At 60.8% G+C, this 14529-nt stretch overlaps 2 protein-coding genes across 7 annotated transcripts in view; one reads left to right on the forward strand and one right to left on the reverse strand.

The window, feature by feature from the left end:
* The window catches only part of SGSM3 (small G protein signaling modulator 3), a 51552-nt gene extending 47719 nt beyond the window's left edge, over positions 1-3833 (forward strand). For all 3 annotated transcript variants that reach the window (XM_030320733.2, XM_030320734.1, XM_032594043.1), the window contains 12 exons: positions 1-55; positions 278-405; positions 518-673; positions 843-897; positions 1043-1092; positions 1251-1403; positions 1574-1644; positions 1774-1822; positions 1899-1984; positions 2698-2820; positions 2936-2996; positions 3251-3833. In XM_030320733.2, coding sequence (XP_030176593.1) covers positions 1-55; positions 278-405; positions 518-673; positions 843-897; positions 1043-1092; positions 1251-1403; positions 1574-1644; positions 1774-1822; positions 1899-1984; positions 2698-2820; positions 2936-2996; positions 3251-3331 — 1068 coding nt within the window. In that variant the 3' untranslated portion in view covers positions 3332-3833. The remainder of the gene's footprint in view (positions 56-277; positions 406-517; positions 674-842; positions 898-1042; positions 1093-1250; positions 1404-1573; positions 1645-1773; positions 1823-1898; positions 1985-2697; positions 2821-2935; positions 2997-3250) is intronic.
* Positions 3834-3966: 133 nt separating this feature from the next.
* Positions 3967-14529, reverse strand: part of MRTFA (myocardin related transcription factor A) — a 100364-nt gene continuing 89801 nt past the window's right edge. For 3 of the 4 annotated variants that reach the window (XM_030320729.1, XM_030320731.1, XM_030320730.1), the window contains 6 exons: positions 12809-13062; positions 12461-12632; positions 10301-11317; positions 9216-9380; positions 8840-8900; positions 3967-5425 (listed from right to left, as the gene is read on the reverse strand). In XM_030320729.1, coding sequence (XP_030176589.1) covers positions 4908-5425; positions 8840-8900; positions 9216-9380; positions 10301-11317; positions 12461-12632; positions 12809-13062 — 2187 coding nt within the window. In that variant the 3' untranslated portion in view covers positions 3967-4907. The remainder of the gene's footprint in view (positions 5426-8839; positions 8901-9215; positions 9381-10300; positions 11318-12460; positions 12633-12808; positions 13063-14529) is intronic. The other variant, XM_032594042.1, reaches the window with a different exon arrangement.

Consider the following 14529-nt stretch of genomic DNA (forward strand, 5'->3'; position numbering starts at 1 on the left):
GTCGTGCGGCGCCGGACCCAGCGGAGGAAGTCTGGCATCACCTCCCTGCTCTTTGGTGAGAACTGCCATGGCTGCCGGTGCCAGGCTGGGTTCAGGGACTCCTTCCCTGCCTGCGAGTTCCAGCTTGCGGCTCCCAGCGCCCCAGCAGGGCAGGGTGGCGGTGTAGACCAGGAGGCGTCCGTCCTCAGACCCCCACGTGGACCCTGAGCATCCTTGGGGTTGGGGAGGGGGTGCAGGCCAGGGGCCATGGCTGCTATAGCTCACTGGGGGCTCCCAGGGGAGGACGACCTAGAGGCGCTCAAGGCCAAGAACATCAAGCAGACGGAACTGGTAGCCGACCTCCGGGAAGCCATCCTGCGTGTTGCCCGCCATTTCCAGTGCACAGACCCCAAAAACTGTAGTGTGGTGAGTTGTGGGCTCGACTTGGGGGCTCTCCCTCCCTGGCCCCATCCTGAGGTAGCGGAGGCCCTGGCGAGGAGGCGCCTCTCCTCAGCGGACCTCTCTGCTGTTGGAGCAGGAGCTGAGCCCAGACTACAGCATGGAGAGCCACCAGCGGGACCACGAGAACTATGTGGCATGCTCACGCAGCCACCGGCGCCGAGCCAAGGCCCTGCTGGACTTCGAGCGACACGACGACGATGAGCTGGGCTTCCGCAAGAACGACATCATCACGGTGCGTGGGCACGTAGGCGCAGCTTCAGCGAGAGGTGGGGAGCTTGGCAGCGGGAAGCAGGGTGACCCCGGGCCGCCCGGGATCTGTCCCTGCTCCACCCACATGGCTGTAGGCACGGGGCCCGGGCAACCAAAGCTTTGCTTCCTCCTCCTCTCTGCCTACCGCGCAGATCATATCTCAGAAGGATGAGCACTGCTGGGTCGGGGAGCTGAACGGCCTGAGAGGTGAGGCCTCCGTCTGGAGGAGGGGTGGGCCAGGCATTGAAACCAGGAGCCCTTCTGTCACCCTCCGGCCTCAGCAGGAGCCGGGCTTCCTCAGCCTGCCGGCCTGCCCTCACGCGGCCCCCACGGGGCCCTGCTTCCCCCGCAGGCTGGTTTCCAGCCAAGTTTGTGGAAGTCCTGGATGAACGGAGCAAAGAGGTAAGAGGGCGCACAAGGTACGGCTGCCCCTGGGAGCTGCTGCCGCCGCCTCAACCCTGGCGCGTGCTGGCTGGTGGCAGTGGCTGTGAGGACGGGGAAGGGGTGTCTGGCCGCAGGCGTGGGACCGGGGCCTCTGAGACCCTGTCCCCCGTCGTCAGTACTCCATCGCGGGGGATGATGCTGTGACAGAGGGGGTCACGGACTTGGTTCGAGGGACCCTCTGCCCAGCTCTCAAGGCCCTGTTTGAACATGGGCTGAAGAAGCCGTCCCTGCTGGGAGGTGCCTGCCACCCTTGGCTGTTCATCGAGGAGGTAAGTCAATGGCTGGACCCACGTCCCCAACTGTCCTTCTCCTTGAGCCCTTCCTTGGGCCCTGTAGAGCTGGCACAGGAGCTCATGGGTGGCAGTATGCGCTTGGTTGGACTCTGTGACTTTGATCTGGTACCTATCCTGGTGTCCCTCAAACTCACCTTGACCCCCAGGCAGCAGGCCGGGAGGTGGAGAGAGACTTTGACTCGGTGTATTCACGCCTGGTGCTGTGTAAGACGTACAGGTAACAGGCCCAGCCGCCCTGCCTGGTGTCCTCCTGGCAGGGTCTCCTGGTGGTTTTGTGGGGAGGGGGTGGGCACAGCCCGAGCCCTGCATGTCAGGGCAGCCACGGCAGCTTCGGTTCCTCCCTCAGGTTGGATGAAGATGGCAAAGTCTTGACCCCGGAGGAGCTGCTCTACCGGGTAAGTGGGTGGAGGGTGGTGCGGGCCTCCTGGGTTGGCAGCTGGAGCCCCCGGAGTGACAGCTGGGCCCTCCCAGGCTGTGCAGTCTGTGAACGTGACCCATGACGCTGCACACGCACAGATGGATGTCAAGCTCCGTTCCCTCATCTGCGTGGGACTCAAGTGAGTATCTGCCCACCGCGGGCCAGTGACCGTCCTGTCAGATGAGTGGTAGCCTGGGCCTGTGGGGCAGCGGGGTGCCTGTGAGCTGGACAGACGAGGCAGCTGGGGTGCCTTCCGGGGTGCCAAGGGCCTTCCTCAGGTGCGAGACCAGCCATCGTTTTGTGGGCTGGGGAAGGCACACACTTCAGCAAGGTGACCGGTGAGGGGGCTCACCAGAAACGAGGCCGCCACAGAGAACTAGGGAGGGGCACCTGCCTGAGGGTAACTTGGGCATCTGTGAGGCCCAGACCTGGGGTCAGGGTGAGTGTGGTGTCTAGATTTGCCACTTGGCAGAGGGGGCAACCTCCAGGCTGCTGTGACCCAGGCCAGGGTGGGAGGAGGGGTGGTTTGTGGCGGCAGAGCTCCCGGAACTCAGAACGTGGCTGTGGGCCTCACTCCGGGGCCAGCTGACCAGCAGGGCTGAGGCCCCTGTGCGGCGGGTGTGGTGGAGTCTGACACAGAGGGAGGGAGCCGGGACAGGGCTGAGGGGAGCGAGGGCCATGGGGACAGGGGCCCTGGGGGATGGGTGGGCCCCTGCGCGTGTCCCTCAGCGTGGGGGAGCAGGGCGCTCCGCAGAGACCTGGCTAAGAACCGAGGCGCAGTCACCTGGTGAGGTCACAGCACAGGGAAGGCAGCTGGGGGTGGGCAGCCCACTCTTGCCCGCTTGTCCCCAGCGAGCAGGTCTTGCACCTGTGGCTGGAGGTGCTCTGCTCCAGCCTGCCTACCGTGGAGAAGTGGTACCAGCCGTGGTCTTTCCTGCGCAGCCCTGGCTGGGTGCAGATCAAATGTGAGCTCCGGTGAGTCCCCGCCCCTGCTTCGGAAGCCCTGCCCCGCGGCTTGGGGTGGGAGAAGCGGGCTCAGAGCTGCCCTGAGGGAGACTGACGGCCTCCCCACTCCCTCCCTCACCTCCAGCGTTCTCTGCTGCTTCGCCTTCAGCCTCTCGCAGGACTGGGAACTTCCTGTGAAGAGAGAGGTGGGTGGCTGGGGTCAGTCCTCAGCCCCACAGCCTGTCCTCCCGTCTGGGGGCCGCCTGGGGTGGGGCAGGCCAGGCAGCTGAGCTGGCAGATCGCCCCAAAGCTTCTGGGCCGGCTGAGGCGGGAGGGCCCGTGGGGACCCCAAGTGCCGGGCATCACCTACACAAACCACTCCGGCCCCGCCGCCTTGGGCTTTCCTTGCCGTGGCTCTGGCGCCTGTGCGCCCATGACGGGGGACTGTCCCTGCGTGCAGGAGGAGAAGAAGCCACTGAAGGAGGGTGTTCAGGACATGCTGGTGAAGCACCACCTCTTCAGCTGGGACATAGACGGGTGATGCTCCTCCTACGGTGGCCGTCAAGCCCACACCTCCCCCAGGCCCCCGGCTCCCAAGCAGCCCCCTCCTCAAGCAAGCAGAGAACAGCACGGTCCTGGCCGGTCTTGGGGCTGCTCTGGGATGGGGTCTGAGGTGGCCCAGGCCCGTTCTCAGCTGCGGGGTCAAGGGAAAGACGCACTGGAGCTCTGGCCAGGCACCACGACACAGCGGGGACACAGCGGGACGCCACCTGGGGGCACCCAGGAGTGTCACGGGAGGACAGTGGGAGGCAGGAGCAGAAGGTGGGGCTCAGCCTATTTTTCCCGGTACCCAGGGGAGGGCTCTGCACAGGCATTTACAGAGACCCCAGGCCCCCATTTCACAGTTTGTACCGACCGAAAACCTTGTGAGGAGGTGGAGAGCCAGGTCTGTTGTGTCCGTTTTTGCTCAGGAAGGGGATGGGGGTGGCCAGAGGCTCCCTGGCCTCTTTGGTTTGTAAATAAAGTGCGTCTTTGAGAAATCACCTCTTGTCTTCTGTCCAGCCAGGGCCACAGCTGTTATGTCCAAGGTTCTGTCCTTCCTGGAATCATCTAGAAAGCCTAGGACCCAGCCATACCACCCACCTGTTCCGTGGAGTGAACAAAAATGGACCAAAGTCAGTGTTTTTGTTTTTATTTTAAAAAAAGTCCACACAGCTTCCCGACCTCTGTCCCGGCACTGGTTTGGTGATTCCATCCCTAATCCCATTAATGATAGTGACAGGCCAGAGGGAGCTGAGGAGGTCTCAGTTTGAGGGCTGATGCCCCCCCCCCACAACCCCCCGCCACCTCCCGTCCCAGGGCCATGGTGGCTGCGATGAGGCAGCGGGACGGAATGTGGGCGGGTGGCCAAGGAGGCACCTCTGCCCTTGTGGCACAAGTATGGAGCAGGGCACAGGTGGGGCACAGGCGGTGGCAGGGTGTCTACATGTCAAACACGCGTGATGGGGCCGACGAAGGCTGCATCTAACCCCAGGAGCAGTGGTCTCTGGGCCCTTCTATATTGTGCACAGGATGGGAGGGAGCTCCAATCCACCTCCCAGCCCCCAAAAATACATGTATATATATGTATGGCGATATAGAATATAGAGGTATATACACCTGTACAGAAAACGTTTGCCACCAACCGTTAAATGGTTACACTACACCAAGACACTAAAATGGCAAGGGGCTCCCCTCCCAGAAGCCTGGGACCCTGGGGTTGGCATCGAGGGGATGGGGAGGTAGAGGCCCAGGCTGGTTTCTTCCCTCATAGGGAAAGGGGACTAGAAGGAAAGAGAGTGACCCTGGGCCTCGCCTGCCTGAGCCAACTGCAGCCAGACTGCACCTCCGACCTCACAAAAGGAGGTCAATAGAACGGCCCTGGCCTGTCCAGGCCTCCTGAACTCTGGGGTTAGACCAAAGCTGCTCCTTGGCAGCCTGTCTCCTTGGTGAGTCTGAGCCAGGGGCGGCACGGCCTGCTCCAGTCTCCTGGGGCGGGGAGAGCAGGGCCTGTGATTGTCAGGACTCACGGCCACACAGAGGTGGGATCAGGCTCTCCCCAGCTTCCAGCCCGAGAGCTACAAGCAGGAATCCCAGTGGAGTTGCAAGTCGTGACCATCGAGGAAGTCCGTGGAGAAGAGGCTGGGGGTGGTGGTGCCGAGCGGGGCCAGGCTGAGCACGGGGCCTCCCGACGACAGCTCCAGCCAGTCCATGCTGTCCAAGTGGCCGTCAGCCAGGTCCAGGCCCACGCTGCTGGGCTCGGGGGCAAAGTGCAATTCCGAGGTGTCCATGGGCGAGGGGGGGTGGTCCAGGATAGCAGAGCTGCTCAGCATCTGGCTGTGGAGGTCGTCAATGAGGGAGAGGGGCTCTGGCCCCTCGTGCCCGCTGGTCAGCAGGGGCAGCCCCGTGCTGCTCTCCAGGAAGTCCTCCAGGCGCCCGGGGAGGGCAGGTGAGCCTGAGGGAGGTGGCGTGGCCTGGGGGAGCTCGGCGGAGGGTGGGGACGGTGCGGCCAGGGGCGACCCGCAGGTTGCTGTCGAGGGGGGCTTCTCTTTCCCTGGTAGGGATGGTGGTGGCTCCTTGAAATCTGCTGAGATTTCTGCCAAGCAAGAAAGTGAAGGGATGTCAGAAACCAGGCCTGATTAATCAGGACCCGAAGCTGGCCCGACTTTATACCACATACAAAGGTTAACTCCAGATGGGTCAAAGGTCTAAATTCAGGAGCTTAAACTACAAAACTCTTAGAGGGAAATGGGAAATCTTCACTGGACTTGTCAACGATTTCTTGGTTGTGACACCAAAAACACAGGTAACAACAAAAATACACACACTGGACCATATAAAAATTTAAAACTTTTGTGCGCTGAAAAGACCATCAAGAGAAAAGACAGTCCGTGGAATGGGAGGAAATGTCCACACACCATGTATCTGATGGGTCACATCCAGAGTGAAGAACTACAACTCGACCCCAAGGAACCGAAGGCAGAGACCCCACAAGATCTGCAAAGGACCCGTAAGGACAGGAAAAGATGCTCAACCTCATTAGTCACTAGGGGAAAGGCACGTCAAAAGTATAAGGAGACACCACCTTGGGGCGCCTGGGTGGCCCAGTGGGTTAAGTGTCCGACTCTTGATTTTGGCTCAGGTCATGATGATGTCACAGTTCATGAGTTCAAGCCCTACGCTGGGGCTCTGTGCTCTCAGCACAGAGTCTGCTTGGGATTCTCTCTCTCCCTCTCTCAAAATAAATAAACTTAAAAAGAAAAGAAAAAGATAACCACCTCACACCAAGTCAGCTATTATTTTTTTTTTAAAAATCCAAAGTGTTGGTGAGGATGTAGAGCAGTCCGAAACCTCGTGCGTGGCTGGTGTGAATGAAAATGGCGCAGCCGCTGCGGGAAGCCATGCAAGGCTAGCGGGCCGGTGTTCACAGCAGCAGTGCTCACAACAGCCAAAGGCGGAAACAAGTCAGGTGTCCGTCAACGGACGAGCAGATGAGCAGCGTACTCTATCCCTACAGCGGGCTACCATTCGGCCACAAAAAGGAAGGAAATTCTGACACCTGCTACAACACGGATGAACCTGGAGGGCATTCTGCCACGTGAGGCAAGCCAGAAACGAAAGGACAAAATAATATAGGATTCCACTGATGCGAAGCTCCCTAGAATAGGCGAATTCAGAGCCAGAAAAGAAAACAGAGGTTACCAGGGGCTGGGGGGAGGGGAAGGGGGAGTTACCATCTACTGGGAAACCAGTGTCAGTATAGGATGACGAAAGAGACCTACAAATGGATGGTGGTGATGGTTGCACAACACTGTGAATGTATTTAATGCCACTGAATTGTGCCTTTTGAAATTATTAGAACGGCAGATTTTCTGTGTGTTTAACCACAATAAAAAAAAAAAAAATTCTGCAGAAACCAGGCTTGCTCCTGGCCCTCCCGGGCCTCTCCCCACCCCCGTCCCCTCTGGGCATGACGATCTCCCCAAGCTCAGTCTCCCCAGCTGCCACCGCGGGGGGCCCTGCTGGCCCCCACCCACCCCGTTCAAAGGCCTTCTCCGGCACAGTTGCCCTGGCTCTGGCCAGTTGTGTGTTTTTTGGGTGGCAGGCAGCACGCCCGGCTCCCTGTCTCTGCCATCTCTTCACTGCTACGGCTCAAGGCCTGGCCTCCTCCCTCTGCTTCCGGCACAATCTCGGTTTTCCCAGGAACTCCCCTGTCTGTGCCCAGGCCTCTGTCCCGGGCTCTAGACCAGCCTCCAACCGCCTGCGAGCACCGCCCAGCCTAGCCGCCTCAGTGCCACCTGTGCTTGTTAGAAATGTACCCCAGGCCCCACTGTAGACTCCAGAACCTGTGGAGGCTCCTAGAAATCCATGACCTTGAGGGGAACAACAGCTATTAAGCTCTGTGGGATTTCTTTTTTGAGATAAAATTCACCATTTTATTTATTTTTAAAAGATTTTATTCTTTAAAAGAATAAATTACTTAAAGTAATCTCTACACCCTACATGAAGTTCCAACTCACAATCAAGGGTCACATGCTCCACACAGACCGAGCCAGCCAGGCGCCCCCAGGAGTCACCATTTTAAAGGGTACCATTCCATGGCCGAGCTCTTGCTTGACCGGTACATCTCGCTAACCCTCTCCCTACACCGGCACTAAAGCCCTCAGAGAACCTCCACAAGCTCCCGCAGCTCCCACCGGGCGCCGTGCCCTCCCCGCACTCAGGGACCTCCTCCGCCAGCATGCGAACAGGCTGGCTCTCTGCTCCCTTCGCAGGAAACCCTCTGCAGAGAGCTCTCCAGACCAGCTGGCTCCTCCACCCCCAGGCCCTTGCCCACGTCCCACTGCGGAGCCCTGGTCGAGGCCACCACTGGCCACCACAGTGCTAACCCCGTGACCAGGTCTGGGTTCCTGTCTCCCCCGACTGCCCGGTGACAGCCCCGGACTTCAGGACTTCACCATCTTGAAGGCACCCTCCCACTCTGCCCACGGCCAGACGTCACCTGCTCGTGCCCCTGGGTTCCGCCTCACCCTCCTCTCTGCTCGCCAGATCTCCTGGCTCTGAACGTCAATCCCGATGACAACTCCCAGTACCTGCCTTCACGTGACGACTGCCCTGCTTGGCGGTCTCGGGAGACACACCTGAGCCTGACGGGCTGCACTGATGCACCCCAGTGCGCCCCCTGCGTCTCCCCCCCCGAAGTCCTGCAGCTGCAGGCTGGTGACTCAGGCCGAACCCTTCATACCCTCTCGTCCATGGCTGCTCTCCTGTCATCCCGCCACATGCCTAGTCCGTAAGAAAAGCAACTAGCTCTCTAAAATACACCCACACTCAGGTGCTTCTCCACTTCCCTACCACAGCCTGACCCAGGCCCCCTGGCCTCACCTGGATTCCCACAGCTGCCCTTCCAGCTGGAACAGCCCTCCACTTGACTTCATCCAGAGCCCAAGTCCTGCTCGGCGCCCGTGAGGGCTCGTGCTCTGCCCCGACGTGCACCTCCTCCCCCTCCTCTCCCTCCTGCGCTCATGCCGCTCCTCCAACACACCTGGCCTCACGGGTGCCCCCCAGGGAGCTCAACAAGGCCAACCCAACCGCTCTCAGGCACCTCAGACCCTCCCCCCCCCCCGACTTTCCATAGTATTTACTCCTCACACGTGATAGAACTCACTCATCTACGATGCCTCTCCTCACACTAGACCGCGCAAAGGCAAACGGCTCCGTTTTGCTCATCACTACACCCCATGCTGCGGGGACAGTGCCCACCACGCGGTGGGTGCTGGGGTAAAACACTGCTACTTGAGGGCTGCACCCCCTGGCTGGTTCTTGCCCAAGCCATGGAGATGGGATGTGTCTCAGCTGTTGTTACATCCAAACTATGGGGCCTTTCGTCCATTAAGTGTCCTTTCCATAACTAGACAAAAACCAATAAATCAACCACCCCGGGACTGAAAACAACCTCTGAAGAAAGGAGAAGGTTGGCTGGGAGGCAGCTCGAGAGTCTGGGCTTTACCTCCACTCTGAATAAGAATGTCAAACAGGTCATCCATCTGCTGGCTGGAGGAACCATTTTCCTGTGAAACAAAATAGCAAAAAGAAAAAAAAAAAAAAAAAAAGATGACAATCTAGAACAGGAGGCTCCCAGCCTGGCTCAGGGCAGAGCCCCTTCCTTCTGCCCTTGAGCCAGCAGCCAAACCTGCCGAGTCCACCGGCCTGTGCTCAGGCTCCCAGAGCTCGCTCATTCTGCCCCCGGCCCCGCAAGGCCCACTCTGACCCTGTAACACCCACTCCTGCCTGCCCCTATCCTCCAGCTGGGCTTGGTGGGGGGATCGTGGGAGCCCAGCCCAGCAGCCCAGGCAGCCCCCCACCCCGGCCAGGCCCCAGTCTACCTTCTTCACCTGCTGTCTGGGCTGTTGGCTCACAGCTTCCTCATAGCCAGGCGGCTCCTTCTTCAGCAGAGAAGTGGGGGTCCCAAAGAGGGGCTGTGATGGGTGCTCTGGGTCCATCTGGGCTGGTGGGCCAGGGGCTGCCGGAGAACCAGGCTGGGACGAGGGCTGGACAGGAGAACAGTGAGAGAACCGGTGACGGCATGAGGAAAGGAGGCCCAGGGCCCTGCGCAATCCGGGAGGGCAAGGCAGGGGCGCCTACCTTCTGGGCCGGGACAACTTGTTAGCTGCCCTGGCTTTTAGGAAGCCTGCATGGAAGCCATCGGGGCAGAAAAGGATAGGGGATGGGGGAAGCCCTGACCTCTGACCCTGCAGAAGGTGGGGTAGACATGAGGCCGCTGGCCACGTGGCTTTGGTACCAGCCACCTGGGAAAGGAGGGGTTCCGGGCTCCTTCAGCCTCTCCTCCCTGTCTGCCTGAGGCTGCTCAGGGGCCTCGGTCTCCCATCCTGAGGTGCCTGGTTCCTGTCACCGTCCTCTCCTCCGCCCCAGAGCTCTGCAGGGCCGAGAAGCCACGCGAAGCCTAAAGCAGCCTCAGCTTTGGACCGGCCAGGGTGGAGGGTCTGGGCTGTGAGGGTGGCAGCAGCAGGGAGCTGGCTGCCAGCACAGCTTAGTGGGGCACAGCTGGCTTCTCTGGGCGCGGGAGGGGAGTAGGGCTAGCACCAGGCTCGGCCTCTCCCAGGCAAGGGCTTCCCTGACCCTCACCGGGGCCTGTCCCACCCCTACGGAGCAGAGGCAGGCGTGGTCCCTGGCCTGGGTGGGGGCTGCCCAGGTCCAGAGCTGGGCAGTCCCTGATGGCTCCACCCTCGTGGCTCTGGGGTCCTGGGCAGCCTCCTTAATCTTCCCAAGTCTCAGTACCCGTCCTTGGTGACACGGGGATGGTCAGTGACCCCTCATTTTAGAGGATCGAGTGGAAGTTGAAGGGAAACCAGCCCAGTCTGCCCAGCCATGGGGGCGCCTGGTAAACGGGGCTGTCACCGGAGCATCTTCACGGTCTCCCCCAGCCCCTGCCCCTCCCCCACCCAGGTACCTGCTGGGGGCTCCCGCCGGCCAGGCCGGGGCTGTCCACGTTCTTATTGGTCACGGTGAGGACAAGGTGGGTCCCTGTGGAGTCGGTGATGAGGGTGGGAGGTGTGACCCCCCTGAGGACGCTGGGGCCCTGTGGGCCCAGCAGCAGCTGGGGAGCGGGGGCTGGCTCAGGCTCCGGCAGCACGGCTTCCTGCTTCACCACCACGGCTGGGGGCACCAGGGGACAAGCGTCCGCGTGGTGGGCAGTGGGGGCCGCCAGGCTGGGGCTGAAGGGGTGTGCGGGACCCGGGGGCTGCCGGCTCAGCTGGCAGCTGGAGAAGCTGTTTTCCTGCTTCACTGGGGTGCTGAGGGGGGCGGGGGCGGGGGCGGGGGCGGGGCCGGGCTGCTGCGCCCGCTTCTCCTGCTCCAGCTGCAGCCTCAGCCACTCCACGAGCTGCTGTTTCTGGCGCAGCATGCGGGTCAGCTCCTCGATCTGCTTGTCCTTTTCCTGCAGCATCTGGTCCTTGTCACGCCCCTCCAGCTCGGCCCGCACCCCGGGGCTCCGGCAGCAGGACCCCGGCCGGGGGCCCTCCTCCTTCACAAGGATCTGTAGCGGTGAGGCCTGGAGGGTGAGCTGGGTCAGTGGCGACGTCACCATCTCTCCAAAGGTGTCCCCGGGTGTGGAGTTCTCATCGCCCGTGCTGAGCAGTGAGCGCTCTGAGGGGGTGGGAGACACGGGGGGTGTAGAGCCCGTGCTGCCAAATTTCACCACTCCGTTACCGGTCACCGTGGCCACCACCACCTCAGCCGGGGCCAGGCCCGCTGCCACCAGGGCAGGCCCCGTGCTTAGCCGGGTGGCCGGGAAGGCGACCACCACCTCACCAGCCTTGGGCAAGATGGAGGGGGCAGCAGGGCCCTTGGGGGCTCCTGGGGCAGGGCTGACTTGTTCCTGGTATGCACGCAGGCGCTCGATCAGGTCTGTCTTGGTGCCTGAGACGGGCAGTGACCGCAGCTTTAGCTCCTGCTTCAGCTCCGCCACCTGCAAGGGGCCGAGAGTCAGGGCCGCAGAGCGACAGAGAGAACTGGGTCCAGGCAGGAGGGCAGTCGGGGAGGTGGGAAGGACGAGCCTTTTGTCCACCAGGATTCATTCGTCTGGGTCCCGCTGGTACTTCAGATACAGGAGCCCCTGCCCCTCCCACAGCCTGGAGGGTAAGACGTGTGTGTGTGTGTCCTGGGCCCATCCTCCTCCATCTGGGCATGATGGTCCCTCAGCTGTCCCCAGCCCCAGCGTAGTACCTGGTGCTCAATTAAATACTTAATTGAACCAACTGGATTTTACAGGTGAGAAAACAGACCACAAAAGTAAAATGACTTCCAGATCTCACCCAGCAAGCAGCAGAGTTAGATGTTAAACCCAGGTCTGATGGACCCTGGAGCCTGTGCCTAGCCAGCCACACGAGGGCTGCATCTTACTGGGGTCGGATCATGACTCGGGAGGGGCTGGTCTGCTTCTGAGGACAAACTCTCCAGGGAGAGTTTGGTCTGTTCCATCTTCTGATCAGGGCAGAAGAAACAGGCCAGGGCCTGAGCATGACCCACCCTCTGAGGTCCCAGGACACGAGCAGGGTCAGTGTCCCAAGCCCCAAACTATTTTCCCAGGCAGATGAACCACGTGTGTGCAGCACATTCAGTGGGGCGCTAACAAAGTAGAAAAGGTGGGGAATTGAAGTCGGCGGCCCCACATTTGAATCCTGGCTCTGCCATCGGCCGGGTCTGAGACCTCCGACGAGCTCCTCTGTCCTCAACACCTCCACGTGCTCATCCCGAGGCAGTGGGGACAGTCCCTATTTCTCATGCCGCACGGCAAAGGCGAAGGAAGAGCAGTCATATAAAAAGGCTTGGTAAACCCCAAGGCCCTAGACAGACGCCGGCTGTGGTACTTAATGGTAAGGACTGTGATGACAAGGCAGGTATCACGATGACCAGGGCCAGGCGAGCCTTGGAGCAGGTTCTAAGGGCCTCTGCTGGAGGAGACCGGAGTCCGGAGCTCTGCTCTACCTACCACCGCCGTGGATCTTACACCGGCTGCTTTCCCCACATAGAAACACTAGGCCAGACCCCAGGGGGAAGGCCAGCCTGGCGGGGGTCCCAGTGTCCCAGCAGGAAGGGCTCGCCCACCTACCTTCATGTCATCCAGGTTGGCAGGCAGGGCTCCCGGCTTGCCAGTCAGTGAGGTGCTGTTCTGACGTGCCAACCCACTGGGACCAGGAGCACCCGAGCTGGAGCCGCTACCGGTAGTGGAGAGGCTGCGTATCGGGGGGGCCCCGCCGCTTCCCGGAGCCTCACCTGCGGGCCTGAGAAGAAGGAAAGGTAGCGATGAGAGCCTGGCCAGCATCACCCTTGGGGCAGAGACGGGTGCGGGGCGTGAGGATCGGAACAAAGCCTCCTTAAGGATCTGGGTTCACCCGCACCAGGCCCGGCGTCGGCCAGTCGGGCGGGGTAGGGGTGATGGTGGCGAGCGGGTTCCTACTTTGGCGGGGCGGGCAGGATGGTCTGGTAGTTATAGTGCTGCTGCTGCTGCTGGTTGAGGATCTGGAGCTGGAGGAAGAGCTGCTGCTGCTGCAGGATCTTGGCATAGGAGGAGTCCATGGCGGGCGCCCCCTTGTCCTGCTTTTGGTCCGGGGGGATGTACTGGTGATACTTGAGCTTCTTCACCTTTGGCTTCAGCTCCTTGGCTTTCTTGCTGCGCTGCGACTTCTCACTGGCAGACTTGGGTTGGCTTTGCTGAGGGCAGAGGAGACAGCAGGCGCCATCAGGGGGCAGCGTCGGGCTTCTGAGAAGGACCCGTCCGCTCCCCCGCTACCGGACAGCGGCCTCATCAGTGGCCACAAGCGTGCCAGCGGGGAGGCCGGGCACAGCCCCTCTTTCTTAAAAGAGCCTCTGGCCCGGAGACTAATCAACCAAATGCAGACGTCACCATGACCTCCAGCTAAGAGTAAACACAACGAAGTACCAGACAGCTGGTGGATGGAGCTCACAGCCTCCACATCAGGTACTTTAGGAGACGTGTCACCCCGAGCGCTGGGGGCTGGGAGCCAGCCCACAAGGCCGAGGAATCCCCTGCGCAAGAGGAAGGGGAGACAAATAGATTTACGCTGTTCTTTCAAATGTGTATGGATACAGAAAGGCACCAATTGTGCGATAAGGAACAGGCTTGAGGTGGATTTTGGGGGGAGAAACTCCGACATCTGTGGCCGCCAGGAATAGACCCCAGAGGTGAGAGGCACCCGGAAGAACAAACGGCCTGGGCACTGCGACCCTAGCGGGGCAGCTCACTGACTCCTCTGGGATGGGGAAGCCACACACTCGAAACTTCCTGCCAGCAGCAGGGCCTCGGGGGGCTTTGCAGAGATGGTGCACACAGGGTGGGGACACCACACAGGAGGTCGCCAGGGAGCCCCATGAACAAAAAGGTAGCAGCCGGAGGCACAGCAAGGACTCGGCTCCAGTGAGGGAATGGGAACCTGGATGGCTCACGCGGCTGGCTCCCAGCCAGGGCAGCGTGTGTGTCGGGGGGCAGATGGTAAGATGAGAGGGAGAAGCAGGTGGGGCAGGAAGGAAGGGAAGCTGCCCCGGGGTTGAGGGGGAGAGCAGAGGTGCAGGCGTGGAGAGGCAGCAGTCTGGAGCGAAATCCCGGAGACCCTGAAGTAGGAGGCTCTGTGGGACAGGGAGGACGGACCCTGGGTCATGGGGCTGCTGAGCTCCATGAACCTCAGTGCCCCACACGATGTCCCCCACACCAAGGTCCCCCAGGAGGTGTCTTGGGGATTGGTGGTCAGCCTTGCCCCCCAGACATGTTAGGTCAGGTCTTGGAGGAAGAGAACAGAAAATGCCCCGGGGCACCTGGCTGGCTCAGTTGGTTGAGCATGCAACTCTTAATCTTGGGGTCATGGGTTCAAGCCCCATGTTGGGTGTAGAGATTACTTAAAAATAAAATCTTAAAAAAAAAAAAAAAAAAAGCCCAAAGCAGCCCCTGTGTGACCTGGCGCCCATTATGTCCCTTCTCAGTTTTGTCACTCCTAGAGCAGACTTCGATTACTGCCTCATGTGGTGGCAGTAGACCAGAGGGGTTGGGTGGGGGTGTGTTTTCGCGGGCAGGGCAGAATAAGAGCCACTGTGCTCAGGAAATGGCAGCTACGAGGGTGACAGCCAGCGTCCGCAGAGAGAAGAGGAGAAACTCCCATGTTACTT

Source organism: Lynx canadensis, chromosome B4 (assembly GCF_007474595.2).
Source record: "Lynx canadensis isolate LIC74 chromosome B4, mLynCan4.pri.v2, whole genome shotgun sequence".
NCBI lineage: Eukaryota > Metazoa > Chordata > Mammalia > Carnivora > Felidae > Lynx > Lynx canadensis.